Raw genomic sequence first — 17,355 nt, forward strand, 5'->3', positions numbered from 1 at the left:
ATTGCATCTCCCAGTCCCCATTGTCTCTTTTTTTTTTTTTTTTTTTTTTTTTTTTTTATTCAGAAATAGACATTTTATTAAAGCCGTTTTAATATAGAAAGAACATTGACCTGTTTGTAAACCTTAAAAAAATAAATAACAAAAAGTTAAAACTGAAATCCAATCTCGTTTTCCCTTTAATGGTATTAGAATGCCCAGTGGCCTTTTCCAAACAATATCATGTTTTTTTTCCATATGACCAGTTTTCATTACATAAAGCCATTAATCAGTAGCATTCCGCAGTCGTGCGCCGGCGGTTCCCTCTCAGTTCTGCTGGTACAGTATTTCCAAGCCTATTTTTTGTTTATTGCAAAAAAAGAAAAGTTTACGTTTTGTAAAGAGCAGCAGATGCTTCGCGCGCGAGCTAAACTGGGAATGTAAGCCTGGGATCCCGGAGAATGCCGCATGAAGTCTGGCAGGCAGCGAGCAAAACGCATTACTTACTGCCTCTCGTTCATCTCCTCCTTTATCACATTATAGAGCCATCCTCCCGCACTCGCAATGCTGTGATTTGTGACGGGCGATCAATAACCGGCTCCGGTGACAGGTGGAGGAGACGACACACGCGGCAATCGGCAAAACGTTTGTCTTATAGTCAAATGCTGCTCTGACAGGAAGCAGAATGTTTCAGGGGGATAATACGATTTTGGACTTTTTAAATTATTTTAAACAGCAGCTGTGAAAAGCAAACTTAATGTTTGCACGACCGTAAGCTGATTGGTACGGATGTATACTAAATAGAATTGCCATCTCGGCAGTGCAGGCTACTGCCATGAGCAAGGCAGGGATTAGATTGTGAGCTTCTTTGAACACTGTCAGCGACCTGACTCTGTACTAGGACTAGGTAGGACATTACATTATCACTATGGTAGCGCTCAAGAGGCCACTCTGCAGTGTTACGACGTCTTGACCAAGGACTTCTTACTGGAAAGGTACTGTCCCTGCACTGTCTAGCCACAAGGTTACATTGTGAGCTCCTCTGAGGACAGTCAGTGACATGACTATGTACTCTGTAAAGTGCTGCAGAAGAAGTCGGTGCTGTATAATGTAAATACATAATGTGATAGTACATTAGACTAGGACTATGGTAGGATTAGATTGTGAGCACCTCTTAGGACAGTCAGTGACATTACTGTGTACTCTGTATACCACTGACATTGTGCACCAGTTTACAGGGTACAGTCATGTCACTGACTGTCCTCAGAGGTGCTCACAATCTAATCCTCCCATAGTCTGTCCTACCATATTATGTATTTACAGTATATAGCACTGACTTCTCCTGCAGAACTTGAAATTTGTATTTGTCTCTTTTTGGTTATGGGAATAAAAAGTATCCTATACTTTATTCCAGGTAATGTACTAGGTGTGTGCCAAATTTCATTCAAATACGTTCAGCAATTTTTGCATGATCGAGTAACAAGCATCCGAACTTTCCCATTTTATTATATCAGTAGGATTATTTATAGAGCACTGACATCTTCTGCAGCACATTACAGAGTACATAGTCATGTCACTGACTGTCCTCAGACGAGCTCACAGTCTAATCCTAACATAGTCATAGCCTAATGTCCGACCATATTATAATTATGTATATGTACTGGCTACTTTCACACCAAGACGTTGCGTTTTAGGGGACGTTAAGGTCGCATAACGTGCCCCTAATGCAACGCGTGGTGGTGTTGAAGTTGGACGTCCGATTGAGCCGTGTTATGTGGCCCTCAAAGCAGCCGCTCCAGGATAGTGATGGGAAGTCCGGATCTTTTTAAGGATTCGAATCAGATCATTGAGAAGATCCGGATCTGTGAACCGAATCATTTGAATCATTTTACTAGGGAAACAGACTGGGTGAAATGATTAGCAGGACAAGACTTTCCCTGCACTGTACATTCTGTATGTTCCTGTTTCTTCCAGACAGACATCCACTGTGAACCAAATCTTTCATTGTGGTGATCCGGATGATTCGACTCACAAAAAAGATCCGGATCAAATGAACGATTCGTTCATGATCCGGACAGCACTACAGTCCCACCAGGAGTCTCCACAGTGCAGTGAATATTAATTAGCCATGTGGCTAGTCACTGAGCATGTGCAAGCAGTCTAACGCAGCTCTATAGGGGCATAAGGTACAGCATGCAGCACTTTCATGTAACGTGCAGCGTTATACCCTAACGCAACGTGGGCACTGTGAGCAGCACATTGATTGTACAGTGCTGTGAGTTAGGCTGCGTCACTGGCTGCTGTAACGTGGGACTTTAACGTCCCACTGTGAAACCAGCCTTATGCTGTATAAATACAGTGTGCTGTTTTACTAGTGCGCTGTGGAAGAAAAGGTGCCTCTATTTATTACTACCATTTCAATTGTTGGTAGCACTGAATGCAAAAGCAAAAATATCACTTCATTGCCACTCGTGGCTGTGGGGGGAGGGGGGGGGTGTTAAGGGTTAGGCAGTGGTTGAGTGAGTTCTGTGTGAGGGTAGGCTAGGGCAAAGTAAAATATCAATAGTTTATCGATATTTTACCATTGGAATGTAGTAGTAGAATATTGGTAATTTTACAGATATTCTTCTGTTCCAGCTGCCCTTGTTACATGTACATGAATAATCAGGTGTTCCTAATAAAGTGCTCACTCGGCGTAGCGGTAAACAGAAGACCTCAGATTTGCTGTTTCTACTTTTGGTTTCTTGACCTTCAGAGGGAAGCCAATTAGTTCCAGGGTCGGCGTTGCCTCTGATAATTTAGCAGTATTGTCATTCCCTCTGTTCTGGCCACTGCTTTTATGTGAAATCCACTCGCTAATACATTATAGACACTGCACTGGAGCCCTCGCGTGTTCCTTAATGGTCAACCGAAGGACATTTAACCTTCTTTCTTCTCCAATTACCTGAAGCCTCTCCAGCAGAATGGAGCCTGGATGCTGCCCTTGTCACTTAGTTTCCTGAGGAACGTATTTATGATGCTATCGGAGAAAGTGAAGTAAGAGGAAAGGTCAGGGGAGGAAAATCCTCAGTAACAGAAAGGGAAATGACAATGCCCATTGTCACACACCATATACCTTTAACCTGCTGGGCGTTCTGAATATTTTCGGCACACGGCCGCGCCAGGGTTTTTTTTCACTTTTATTTTTTTTTTTTTAACATGTAGCTAGCCTAGCACCAGCTACATGCTTCCCCCTCCCTGCAACGTCCGCCCGAACCCTCCGATCGCCGCCGGCGTGAAGACCCGTCCGGAAATCCCGTTCTGAATGGGATTTCCTCTAGGGCTTCCCCATTGCCATGGCGACGAACTGAGTGACGTCATCGACGTCGTGACGTCACAGGGACTCCCGATCCACCCCAAAGCGCAGAGTGGCGGCGATTGGCCAGGCTGCGCACGGGGTCTGCGGGGGTGGCCCTCTTTCGCGGCGGATCAGCGGCAAGCGGCGGCGATCGGAGCAAACACGCAGCTAGCAAAGTGCTAGCCGCGTGTTTGAAAAAATAAATTATCAAAATCTGCCCACTAGGGCCTGAGCGGCGCCCCCCAGCATCTCTGGACGAGCTCAGTTCGTTACAGAACGCTAGGGAGGTTAAGGTGGCCATACATCAGATGATATGTAGGCAGATCGACCATGAGACAGATCTTTCTCTGATCCGAGTGAGATCTGTTGCCTGCCCATACACTGCAAGCAGATTCCTGCTCGATTATCGCATGGAATCTCTCGGGAATCGGCCTTGATGCCTCCGAGCACTGTCGTTCCACACACACATGTAAAATGAGCTAATGAAAGCGGCTCCTGACCGGCTCACAGAGCTCTGCCTTCATAAGAGATAGCAGAGTGGGTGTCCTGAGGTTCCGGGTGGATGGCGGTTGCGGTGGGTATGTGCGGCGATTCGTCTTTATCCGGCGGTCTCTGCTCCTTTATGGGTCAGAAACCGTTGGTACTTAGTACTTGCTACTTAGCAACAGCATCATAACCTATAAAGAAGAAACGTTTTTGTTACAACTGAAAATAAATCTGCACGGTTTCTATTTCCTGCTTTCATGAAAGCAGACATAGGGTTAACATCCTGTGTTTACAAAAGAGCTGATCTGCCATGGCAGTCAGGTGACACGGGGGAGAGATAAATTTACAACTTGTGCTTAGTCACAGGTGAGGGGGAATTAGACAGGCTAAACTCTCTAAATACATACAGGGTGCATTTCTCTAGGTTTTCCTTCTGTCCTGTGCAAGAGTTCAGGTCCACTTTAATCCCACAGTATTGGGATTTTGGTCTGGCCATAATTCATCCTGTTGAGTCTCGTATCTGTGACTGGAGCTGTAAAGCTTGGCAGGCGTGCCAGGTACCGCGGCCGCCAGCGCTGTCACCCAGCGAGGAGAGAGCGCAGAAGCTGGCTACCTCCTCTGTACTGCGGATGATGCGAGGGTGTCAGTATTTCATGCTACATGTGCTGGTCACAGGAGCCTCGCCTGCAGCAAATCACCGTGTCACTTCCCCTTCCCTCCCGCTCGCCTCAGAAATATCGCCTGTGAAGGCCCCGTCACAAACGCACATATTTACAGCCAGCTACACCTGGAAACGGCGAGCGGAGGGTGATTAATGTAACTGCAGACTGTCCCTGTCACACGTCCTCCAGTGCCAGCAGCCAGGAGGAGGAGTCTTTATGTATTTTGTGCAGGCATGGGAGGTTTCTCAGAGATTTCCAGAACTTTTCTTCTGTTCGTTTTTTTGTTTTTGTCTTTTCTTTGCTGTCCCGATTACACAAATGGGACTGTGCAGCTTTTAATATGGTTTGGCTGAAATTTTGCTTTTGTAAAGTGCTGCTGATGTCTGCACTATATAGCGTATATAGTCATGTTACTGACTGTACTCAGAGGAGCTCACAATCTAATCCTACCACAGTCCTAGTCTAATGTCCTACCATATTATGTTTTTATATAGCACTGACTTCTTCTGTAGCACTGTACAGAGTACATAGTCATGTCATTGACTGTCCTCAGAGGAGCTCACACTCTAATCCTACCATAGTCATAGGCTAATGTCCTCCCATATTATTATTATGTATTTATATAGCACTGACCTCTTCTGCAGCACTGTACAGAGTACATAGTCATGTCACTGACTGTCCTCAGAGGAGCTCACACTCTAATCCTACCATAATCATTGTCTAATGTCAAAATGTAAAAAAAAACCGTACAATGTAAAAAAAAATCTTTTTACATGGGTCCTTGCAGCGTGTTACTGTGCACGGTACATTGCTGTATCTGCGCAGTGGGGATTGTCAGAGATCATGTAATATTCATCCACAGAAGAGCATTGATTGTGCGTTCAGCTCCCCTCCCGGCAGCTCATTCAGAGATCACGCAGGTCAAACAAGTCCTGAGGCCACAGAGGAGATCTCTGACCGCACTTATCTGGCTGCAGGAACATTTAATTGGCTCGCCCTGTGTCCCTTATCACTAATTAAGAGAAGCATAATTCTTATTCCCTGTTCTGGTAGAGGTGGCCTTGTTACCGGCCGTCTCTGCCTGCAGATGCCTCACATTCCCTGCCCAATATTTCCCAGTTCCACCTTTTATTCTAATCCTCCCTTTGAACACACATAATAGAGTGGGGGAAGAATTAAAATGTAACTCGGGGTGCAGGACTTGAGTACTGTTCTCAGTGAGGCTGGCCTGAAATCATGAAGCCAAAGAGTCTGATAGAAATAATTTGATACTGAAATTTTGATCCTCTGATTGCAGGATGGGTGGTCTCACTTCCACTGCTTGTAGGGCCTCTTAGGCGAGCGATGGGGTGAAGTCAAACTGTAGTGAAGTAAATATGGCAGCCTCCATATACCTTTCCTTTTAAGGAATACTAGTTGCCTGGCTTCCCTGCTGATCCTCTGCCTCTAATATGTTTAGCCATAGCCCCTGAACAAGCATGCAGCAGATCAGGTGTTTCTGACATTATTGTCAATCTGACAAGATTTAAATGCTTGTTTCAGGTTTTGTTCAGACATGACTGCAGCCAAATACAGCAGCAGAGCTGCCAGGCAACTGGTGAGGAACTCCAGTGAAAATAATGTAATAAAAAAGTGCTTAATTTTTACAATAATTATGTATAAATGATTGTCAGTGTTTGCCCATTGTAAAATCTTTCCCCTGATTTATATTCTGACATTTATCACATGGTGACATTTTTACTGCTGGCAGGTGATGTAGCTGCTGCTTGCTGTTTTGGCAGTTGGAAACCGCTGTAAACAGCTATTTCCCACAATGTAACAGGGTTCACAGACATGAAACTGCCAAGAGTACTACTCAGAATTTTTTTGTGGGAGAGGTTTCACCACAATATCAGCCATACAGCGCCCCCTGATGGCCTGTTTGTGAAAAGGAATAGATTTCTCATGTAAAAGGGGGTATCCGCTACTGATTGGGATAAAGTTCAATTCTTGGTCGGAGTTTCTCATTAAGTACCGCTGTGATTGAAATCTACGTCCTGTTTTGGTGGGCTCCTGGCTGGCCCGACGTAGATTTCAATCAGTCTGAAACGCGCATTCGCCGTTTCAGTCGCTCCCCGCCGATCGCACCGCTCAAACCCGACGTCTCTGGATGCAACTCACAGGCTCTGCCTGTCTCTATGACGACAGAGCCATGTGAGTCGGTCAGGAGCCGATTTCGTTGGCTCCTGGCCTTGTATATCAATGTAAGCCGCTCCTGTTGGCTTACATTCATAGACACGGCCAGGAGCCAATGAAAGCGGCTCCTGACTGGCTCACATGACTGTCGCCATAGAGACTGCAGAGTCTGTGTCCTGGGGGTCCCTGCGAGCGACGATTTGTCGGGATTCCGTCGTTTTTGTACCAGCGGTCTCTGGTCCTTAAGAGGGCAGAGACCGCTGGTACTTAAGTGGTTAAAGGCAAACAAATAAATCTAGTAGCCTCCATACACCTCTCACTACAGTTGTCCTTTCAGATGAAAGCTGGGGAGGTCTGACCCCAACAGGAACACTGGTGGGCGTGATGCTGAGAAGGGGACCAATGAAAATCCTCCATGGTGCTCAGGGAGGATTTCTATTGGTCTTTTGCAAACCGATGGGAGCCTGATGCTTCAGCTTGGTCTCTGGGATCGGTATATTGGCGTTTCTAGGAGGAACGTGGTGGCAGTACTGCGGTGATGAGCGAACCAAGAGATCGGTCATAACAGAGAAGTGATCAGTTTCTCATTTAGTACAGTGCAAATCTATGTTTAAAAATGTTTCTTTTCTTTAGCTCAGTTTTTCCTAAGCTGTTTAAAGGATACCCGAAGTGACATGTGACATGATGAGATAGAGATGTATTTACAGTGCCTAGCACACAAATAACTAGGCTGTGTTCCTTTTTTTTCTTTCACTGCCTGAAAGAGTTAAACATCAGGTATGCAAGTGACAGTTTCTGTCCTGGTTGGTCCTTGGTCGGACAATAGCAGAACCCTCACTTATAAGGAATTCCAGGCATGAAACTCTTTCCTGGCAAAAAAAGTCTTCTGAGTGCAGGAAAGAGATACAAATGGTCAATAGTTCATAGATTTTAGCTCTGGCATACTTCATTGACTGTGTCATTGAGCAGAGACAATGAAACAGTAAAAACAAAGTAGATTTAAATATTAAATATAAAATACAACTTTGGTATATATAAAAAATTTTTTGCAGAGAATAGAAACAATTTTTTTTTTCCTCATTAGTTTATTTTCACCTTGTGTTTCTTTTAATAATTTTGAAGGAGGGAGAAAATGAAAGAGAAATGCTATTTTCTTAGCAAATAAAAAATACATGTCCGGGCTTAGAAGTCACATTTTTGTTAGCGAAGCATCGGCTGACATTCTGATGCCGCAGGATTCTCACAGCCGTCTCTCTTCTCCGCAGGTACAGGATAAATTTAGACTGGATCTGTCTGACGAGGAGGCCGTGCATTACATGCAGATGCTCATCGATGACAGTGTCAACGCTCTCTTCGCCGCCGTGGTGGAACAAATACACAAGTTCGCTCAGGTGAGACATCGCTCTGGGGACGCCATTCCTCAGTGCTCCTCCTTCCTGTCTGTATCATGGCACTGTCACGCTGCTGACATACAGGTGAGACTCCAAAAATTAGAATATTGTGCAAAAGTCCATGTATTTCAGTCATTCAACTGAAAAGGTGAAACTAATATATGGAACAGGAACCCTTTTGCAGTTGTTTTGGATTCATTAGCCGATTAGTCTGACACTTTGAGCCTAGAATATGGAACATGTTCACTATATCCTAATGGTCTGAGATTTGGATTGTGGGATTCTCATGAACTGTAAGCCAAAATCATCAAAACTATAACAAACTAGGCCTAAGGCCCATTTAAAAATGGGTGCTAGGCTGTGGCCACGACCCCCCCCCCCCCGCACTGCCTCTTACCCCATTAGCCGCGTGTGCACATGCCTGGCTCCCCCTGCTCTCTGGACTGCGACCCGGTTGCCCTAGCAACGCACACAGCGTGAACTGCGCGCACACATGTATTTTTTTTTTTTTTAAAACATACATTGCGTGAGAGACGCATGTCCTTCCTACATCGCGGCTCACAGGACACTCCTGGTGATGCGCGCGGCCAGGGGCGCAGTGGCCAGAGACCAGCTCAGTCGGCAAAATCAAAACTGAGCCACGATGGGGCGCTGGATGATCCTAGAGTACTGTCATGGACACAGGGCGATCGCAGGAGGCCGGTAGAAGCCCCAGGTAAGTAAAACTGGCTTTTTTAAATGTAACTTAAGTTTCCCTTTACGTTGAATTACTGAAATAAATTGACTTTTGCGCGATATTCTAATTGTTTTGAGTTTCACTTGTACAGCAGCTCTGCTTTCTGTGTATTATCCGGTGTGTGTGTGTGTACTCTGAACTAGAGTTCCCCTTTAAGTGTAACTGTTGGCATAAAATAAAAAAATCAATTATTTATTTTTATCTGGTAAACAATTAATAAGAATGCTATCCCGGCAATCCAAAAGTTAAAATCTCTATTACTTTTCTTGTCTATAAATGATCATTCCCCAGTTTACCTGACTCTTATTTGGTACGTTGCTGCACAAAGGAAGTTGCAGGGCATGCTGGGTTGTCCTTTTTTGCTTCTGTACATTAGTTAAAGAGTAATTGTCAGGCTGCAAAAGCTAATTTAAACCTCCTCTTCTCCTGTGTTTAACAGTTTAGAAGGAAGCCAAAAAGGCAATACTGAAGTTAAAAATCTTACTTTTGATGTGTGCTGAACAGCAAGGCTGTTAGACCCAAGCTCTTAAGAGGCCGAGAGGCCGCATACCATACTGCAAAGCATTCTGGGGCCCTCCCCTCGGCTACTAGTGAGAAGTTACAGGCTCATGTTACAACGCAGTCCAGCTCACAGCACTGAAAAATCTCCGGGCAGCAGGGCCGGATTACCGACCAGGCAACAAAAGCATTGGGGCCCCATTCAGAGTCAAAGGGGCCCCATCAGCACATAAACCAGCCCTCGCCATCCTGTCAGCGGTGGCTGGATGGTATAATGGTTAAAGGGACTCTGAGCAGTTCAGTAACTATGGAAAGATGCATATCATTTTAAAGCTCTTTCTCCTCTTTCCAATGATATATAAACGGCCACCCTATGACTTTTAGTTTTCGCTATTTTCGCGATCGAAATCTCGGCCACAGGACGACTTTTCTCCTAAGTCGGCAGCTCGATTCAGCACAATGCAATGAAATATAAGGAACCCAGGGGGATATAATTACACATCAGGCTGGTAGGTGTGAGGATGTAATTAGTTGTGGGTATGCTTAAAGGCATACCCACAGGCACTGCTCGGAGTCCCTTTAAGGGCTCTGCCTCTGACACAGGAGACCAGGGTTCGAATCTCTGCTCTGCCTGTTCAGTAAGCCAGCAACTATTCAGTAGGAGACCTTAGGCAAGTCTCTCTAATGGTGACCATACATGGTACAATTTTTTCATCCAATCTTACCATTTCTATGTAGTATTAGGGTAAATTAAGTGAACATACTGAAAGGATAATTTAGGCAGTTCCCTTATATTACATAGAAATGGTAAGATTGTATGAAAAAATTGTACCATGTATGGCCACCATAACACTGCTACTGCCTATAGGGCACGTCCTAGTGGTTGCAGCTCTGGTGCTTTGAGTCCGCCAGGAGAAAAGCGCGATATAAATGTCTTGTCAAATGATGCCGTGTGCTGCTGATTGTCTTCAGAGCCAGGCTCTCCTCCTAGGCCCCCCTCCTGCTACTGTGCGCTCTGCCGCTGCCCACTCCACCCTCCCTTCCCACAGAGAACCACAGCTGCAGCAAGAATGATAGCAGCAGATGTCAAACACTCACCTATCCATGATCCAAGCGATAGAGATCCCGTCATCTGAAACCCATCTGTCTCTTCTACAGTGCAGCCGCTCGCTCTGAACTTCCTGATTCTCAGATCAGACAGGAAGTAGGAAGTAGCAATAGTAGTAGTAACAGAGCGACAGCATTCTAGAGGAGACAGATGGGCTCCGGATGAAGGGACCTCTGCTTGGATCGCAATAGGTGAATGTGAGTCATCTGGTGCTGTCATTATCCCCCGCTGCGGCTGCCTTCTCTGCTGGACTATCGTATTCACTGGGATGGAGGCTGCATGGTGGTGGTCTAGTTTGGGAGGAAATCGGTTGTTCAGTGGTGGGGGTGGTTATGTAATTCTGTCTGGGGAACGGCTTCCGGTTTGGCGGTGTCCACAGCTTTCTGCTATTGCCAGGCTGGAGATGCAGGGGGAAAGTGCTGCTGCTGTGATATCTGACGCCCTCTTCACAGGGGTGCCCCAGCCCCTGAGTGCAAATGTCCCAGCCATTCATCTCTCACTCTACATTTTGCCGCTGCTATTCCCTGCATTGTGCACCCACAGAGGAAAGCGGGCTGTTGCCCATAGCAACCAGTAGCTCGGCTGCCCCGGTGTGTGCGGCATGTTGCTATGCAGCTGCATCTTCTGATTCGATTACGACATGATGGGGGGCCCAAATCAGTGACTTTGCTTAGGGCCCCATTTAGCCTTAATCCGGTTCTGCCGGGCAGAGTATACTGCATGAGTCCGCTATTGTTCCTAGCCACATGGCTAATTAATATTCACTGCACAGTAGTGTTGTCTTTTTTGTGAGTGGAATCATCAGGAAGCAGGCAGGACATGACGACACATTTTGGCTTCATAGGAGACAGACAAACATGGAACCTGCCATGAGCTGTCAGGAGCATCAATCTGCAAATACTATATAAAAATTCTGTGAAATCCAAATGTGGACAGTGAAATGCATATGTAATGTAAATACAGCCAATCTTTAGCTACTGATATGTGTTTTTTTCCTCTAAGACCCTATACCTAACAGCTCCTCTTTAAGTCTGAGGGGAAATAAAGAAGCAAAAAAAGACAACCCAGCATGCCCTGCAACTTCCTTTGTGCGTCAATGTACCAAATATGAGTCAGGTAAACTAGGGAACGATCATTTATAAACGAAAAGTAATAGAGATTCTAACTTTTGGATTGCCTGGTTAGCATCCGTATTACTTGTTTACCAGATAAAAATAAATGATTTTTTTTATTTTATGCCGACAGTTACACTTTAAGTGTTGGCGTGGTTCTATGCAAGTCTGATGAACGTATTTTGAAATCGGTCTCTGAGGAGTAATGCAATATACTTGCAGAATTGGTTTTTACCTTGTTTTAAAATACTGGCAGGTCACTTCTGTACTCATTTGCTGCCATTATGCATTACAAGAAGTGCTGATCAGGCTGATATGAAGACAACTGTACCTTTAAAGTGCATCTAAGAAAGAAATGAAGACAGGCACCATCCAGTAAATATAGCTCAATGGATTTATTAAACAGACATCATGACACAGTGAACGACGTTTCGGAGGTCAATCCTCCTTTTTTCAAGTTCCTGTCAGTGTCTAAAATAGCATCACATCACAAACCCTTTATATACTAGCTACCATGCATAATCAACCAATCACGCTGAAGTAGTCACCTCTGGCGACCAATCCCCTTGTGTCTCGCTCTGGCGGACCTAATGGGGAACTCCTGTATGCGCATACAGCGTGCGCACAAACTTTCAAACTCGCCAGACAGCGGGGTGGGACGGCGCAGCCAATGTCCACTCAGTGCACCGCCGACCTATAGGGAGACTCCCCGCGGTGACATAATCAGGACACGCCCCTAGCCGAGGCGGACCTGATGGGGAACTGGAGGCTCCCACAGCAGCCACAAGGACCGCCCATAGGCCGAGAGTGACGCTAACATGTTGGGCGTGGATCGCCCCAATGCGCGTCAAGGTACGCATCATGGACGGAAGTACGCCTTCCACCCCGCCGTCTGGGCAAGAACCCGCTCTATGCAGGCGTCAGCAGCACAGAAATCTACACTAGAAAGTGGGACATCTAGTGTTGAAAAACAATACCACACATATGTAAACATCGAGGAGAACTGTCATAAATCACATTAGTGGTAGAAATAACATTCATAAATACAATGTATAGCCTAAATAGCCAAGACAATGTAACTGTTGTTAATGCCATAAAGATATAGCCAATACAAAAATCCTAGAATGGGATTTCCATCCACGCCCAACATGTTAGCGTCACTCTCGGCCTATGGGCGGTCCTTGTGGCTGCTGTGGGAGCCTCCAGTTCCCCATCAGGTCCGCCTCGGCTAGGGGCGTGTCCTGATGATTATGTCACCGCGGGGAGTCTCCCTATAGGTCGGCGGTGCACTGAGTGGACGTTGGCTGCGCCGCCCCGCTGTCTGGCGAGTTTGAAAGTTTGTGCGCACGCTGTATGCGCATACAGGAGTTCCCCATTAGGTCCACCAGAGCGAGACACAAGGGGATTGGTCGCCAGAGGTGACTACTTCAGCGTGATTGGTTGATTATGCATGGCAGCTAGTATATAAAGGGTTTGTGATGTGATGCTATTTTAGACACTGACAGGAACTTGAAAAAGGAGGATTGACCTCCGAAACGTCGTTCACTGTGTCATGATGTCTGTTTAATAAATCCATTGAGCTATATTACTGGATGGTGCCGGTCTTCATTCCTTTCTTACAAGTTGGGTCCTGAGTGCTGTGGGACCTTTTGACCTGGCACATCGACTTTCACTGGGGAGTGCTGTCTGCTACAAAGTTTAAAGTGCATCTAAACGTGAAAATATATAAAATGAACCTCCCCATAGAGCTGGTGGGGAAGGGGGATCAGGGGTTGGAAAGATCAGCATTATCTACAGTGGCTGCTCCTCTGCGCCTGTTTGAGGTTCACCATCTTCCTCAGGAATGGACTGCAGTTGCAGCATTTGAAACTCCCGGCAGTGTTGCTCACCTCCGACCACCGCAATGCATGCCAGAAGATGTAGTCTGTGGATGTAAGTACATCTCCCAGCTGGTACTCACATAAGCGGACTACATCTCCCAGCATGCATGGCAGTTGCCACAAATTCAGGTGTGCAACACTGCTGGGGAGCCTGAATCTGGGGCAATCTGAGGTCTCTCCCTGGGGAAGATGACAGATCCCATACAGACCAAGTGGGGTGGGGTTCCAGGGAGGAGGAGGGGGGGGGGGGGGGGTCAGAGGAGCAGCCCCCATAGGTAAGTAATCCAAAAAGTTTTCCAGTATCCAATGGTACTCTCATTCCGGGTACTATACAAGTACAGGTAACGGCACCTTCTATGCATGGTGTCAAAAGGATGCTACAACGTAATATGCTTGTTCTCAACCCGACTGGTTTCGCCTCCCAGCATTGTCAGTGTTTAGGGTGGGAATGTAGTCTTTGTAGGTTTTTTTTTTTATTATTACAATTGTACACTCACATTGCAACATGATCTATCCATGCCATTCTGACATTCCAGCATTACTTTTGGGTTGTTGACATGCATCGCTGTGGGAGAACGACCTACTTTCCAGGGCAACGTAGTACTTGCCACGCCTCCCCCTGACCATTAATGCCACCGGTTAGGAGGGCGGTCCGCCACTTGTATGAAGTACATCACGGTCCTGAATCTACTCCTAGACTTTCAATCTAGAAGAACAGACAGATGACCTCTATTGAATAGTTGCATATTCCGCTGTGTGGTGTGGCTTCTGCCTTTGCTGCTAGTCAAATAGGAATGCAGAGCTCATGCGCCCGCAGGGTTATTGCAGCTTAATGGACTGAGAAGTCTGTCTCCTTGCACATATCTCTCAATAACAAACACTTGCATAGATTTGCATGGCATCGCTGCTACCAATTCCCACATTAGGCATAGCCCCACATTGTATACACCATATAAGCATTAACATCAGCATATTAGTGGTAACTAAATAGCCTAATAAAATATATTGAGATTGCATAATTTTGCAGGATGCTGCTACTAACAATTTCTATTACACATAATTTCCATTCCACAAATCTCTAGGTCATAAATAGCCTATTGGTATTAAAATCCTAGTAAGGCCCAATCCTCAAATGAGGTTAACGTTGCATAAAATCGCACTAATTACACAATTGCCATCGACACAATTTATATTGCACTTATTCCTTGGCTGTAAACACATCGCAATATAATCAGTTACTGTACTTTTCCGTTACAAAATTAGCTTGACTGGCATAAAATACATAAAATTACATGGAATTGCTTACATTTACATAACTGCATGATCCCTATAGCACGTGGCCCTAGGTCATATGGTTAAATTCAGTATATTTGTTTAGCTGTCGCAATAAACAGTTTTTTGTTTTTAATTTTGCCCAAATGTTCTAGCAAGAACTTTTCTTGGTTTCATCCACTCTTCACTGTCAGAGCATCTAAAATATCTCTCTGTCTATGGAGGGAAGAGATTGCTGATGTCACACTCAAGATCACATGACTAGCAAACCAATTTGCACACATCAGTGCAGACCTGATAGCTTTCCTGATTGTCCAACCTTTGTATAGACTTAAAGTGGACTTGAACGGACAAAAGGAAAACCTAGATAAATGCAACCTGTATGTGTTTAAAGAGTTTATTTTCCCCCTCATCTGTGACTAATCACAAGTGTAATTTGATCTCTCAGCTGTGTCAGCTGGCTGCCTCGGCAGAGGAAGTGGACACAATAACAGATTTATTGCAGGATACCGTATGTATCGGCTGCAACAAAGAAATGTTTTTCTTTAAAGATAAAGTAAAATGTAATAATCTTTAAAGTGAACCAGAGATGAAGCACCCTCATGTATTTTACCATATATCATTGGGAACATTAGAGAACACCTGCCATGCTTTCTGTTTCATTCTGCACTGCACAGCTTGTTTCTTATCAGCCCTGATAAAATCCCTAGCAAGGAAATGAGCAGCGCTACTTAAAAACAGACTAGTGCCTACCTGCAAAAGAGTGCAAGCCCCACTTGTGGGGTCGAATACACACCGAGCATACACGTGACCTGTCTACCACTAGAGGAGGATGTTAGTTTCCTGTAACAGCTTGCATGCAACCTATTAAGTACTCGACCCTCCCACTGCGAAGAAGTCAATCCTCCATGGGAGGGGCCTAACACTAACTAAATCCTAACCTATGTATATGCATAGCCTGGGTGCGGCTAATCAAATAAAATCGAAAATTGAAAACTGCGCAAAAGGTGGATCAGCGCAACACCAGGCTGCCTCCGAATGGCCTCCATCAGAGATGCGCTGAGCCCCCCCTGCTCAACTTGCTTGTTATCAGCCCTGATAAAATCCCTGACTGAGCATTCATTCTGGCTTTGTTCAAGAATATTTATAGCTTGGTCTGTGTTCTCTCATGTCTTTTCAAGTCCAAGCCTGCCCCCTGCTGGCTCTGCTCAGGAATCATTATAGCTGAGTCATTATAGCAAAGCCAGACTGAATGCTCAGTCAGGGATTTTATCAGGGCTGATAACAAGCAAGTTGAGCAGTGCAGAATGAAACAGAAAGCAGGGTAGGTGTTTTCTCTAATGTTCCCATGGATCGATATGGTAAATACATGAGGGTGCTTCGTCTCTGGTTCACTTTAAGTTCTGAATTCAAATCTGCTTTAATCAGCATGTAGACAGCAATTCTATCTCTATCTATCTATCTATATACACGATCATAATTGCAGTGAATTGCAGTGTCCTGTCCTGCAGATAAGAATATCTCCCCATGAGCATAACCGCATTAAAAAAAAAAAAAAAATCTGTCCATGTAGAAAACAGTATAGGTATTTATTTTGTTGTTTTTTTCCCTTTTTTCATTCACCCCTTGGTGTGTAGTGAAGAAGCAATGCCTTCTGAGGGGAGACTAATCTATGATTCCCAGTTCTGGTTTGGAGTCTCTGAATGCAGTAAACAGTTTTAGGCCGCATCACACACAACGTGCGCAATTTAAGGAGGTTTTTGTTTTTTTTCCCTTCTTCCTTCGCTGACAATTTAATGATTTGTTTGGTAGTAATTATTAGAAGCAGAGAACAATCCTCATCAGCAGATAATTAGATTTTTTTTCCCCTTTGTGTGTGCTGTTGGTTTAATTAGACTAAATGCGAGTTCTCTATAGTGATGAGCTGTCAGACTGAAGTTATTAATAGCACCCCGAACTTCATGTCCTGTCTTATATATAGCGTCGTTCTATTCTGGGCAGTCATGCCAGGGAGTATGTCTGCTTAGCGGGCGGAGGCGTTAAAGGGAACCTAAACTGAGAGGGATGTGGATGTTTCCTTTTAAATAATACCAGTTGCCTGGCAGTCCTGCTGATCTCTTTGGCTGCAGTAGTGTGTGACACACACCTGAAACAAGCATGCAGCTAATCCAGTCTGACTTCAGTCAGAGCACCTGATCTGCATGCTTGTTGAGGGGCTGTGGCTGAAAGTATTAGAGACACAGGATCAGCAGGAGAGTCAGGCAACTGGTATTATTTTAAAAGGAAAAATCCATATCCCTCTCAGTTTTAGGTTCCCTTTAAGCCACTATGGTAAAGATTCTGTGGGTGGAGCCTGATGGGTTAAATCACACACTAGCTTGTTTTATCTCCTCTCAGGTTCTACAGCGGTGAAATCTCCCAGAATCCTTTGCTCCGTCCCCTTCTCAGGTCCCCATCTCTATTTATCGCCTAACGTGTAGAGTGGCAATCGGAATTAAAAATGTTTGTACGTTTTCTAATGGTGGCTCTGTGTCCGTTTCTAAAGGGCTCATTTATAAAGCGTGAATAAATTCAGACGCTTACCTGCTGCTGATTGGCGGTGGTCGCTTATTGCCTAGCACACTCCCAGGCACAGCGCCAATGATGTAGCTCATTAAACAAGAGGCACAGTATATGGAGGCTGCCATATGTATTTCCTTTTAAACAATACCAGTCACCTGGC

The 17,355-nt window shown here is 45.1% G+C and overlaps 1 protein-coding gene across 3 annotated transcripts in view; it reads left to right on the forward strand.

Annotated features, from left to right (window-relative positions):
• The window catches only part of PIK3C3 (phosphatidylinositol 3-kinase catalytic subunit type 3), a 206,968-nt gene that overhangs the window by 175,286 nt on the left and 14,327 nt on the right, over positions 1-17,355 (forward strand). For all 3 annotated transcript variants that reach the window (XM_068252072.1, XM_068252086.1, XM_068252078.1), the window contains one exon: positions 7,902-8,027. In XM_068252072.1, coding sequence (XP_068108173.1) covers positions 7,902-8,027 — 126 coding nt within the window. The remainder of the gene's footprint in view (positions 1-7,901; positions 8,028-17,355) is intronic.

Source organism: Hyperolius riggenbachi, chromosome 1 (assembly GCF_040937935.1).
Source record: "Hyperolius riggenbachi isolate aHypRig1 chromosome 1, aHypRig1.pri, whole genome shotgun sequence".
In the NCBI taxonomy this organism is placed as follows: Eukaryota; Metazoa; Chordata; class Amphibia; order Anura; family Hyperoliidae; genus Hyperolius; species Hyperolius riggenbachi.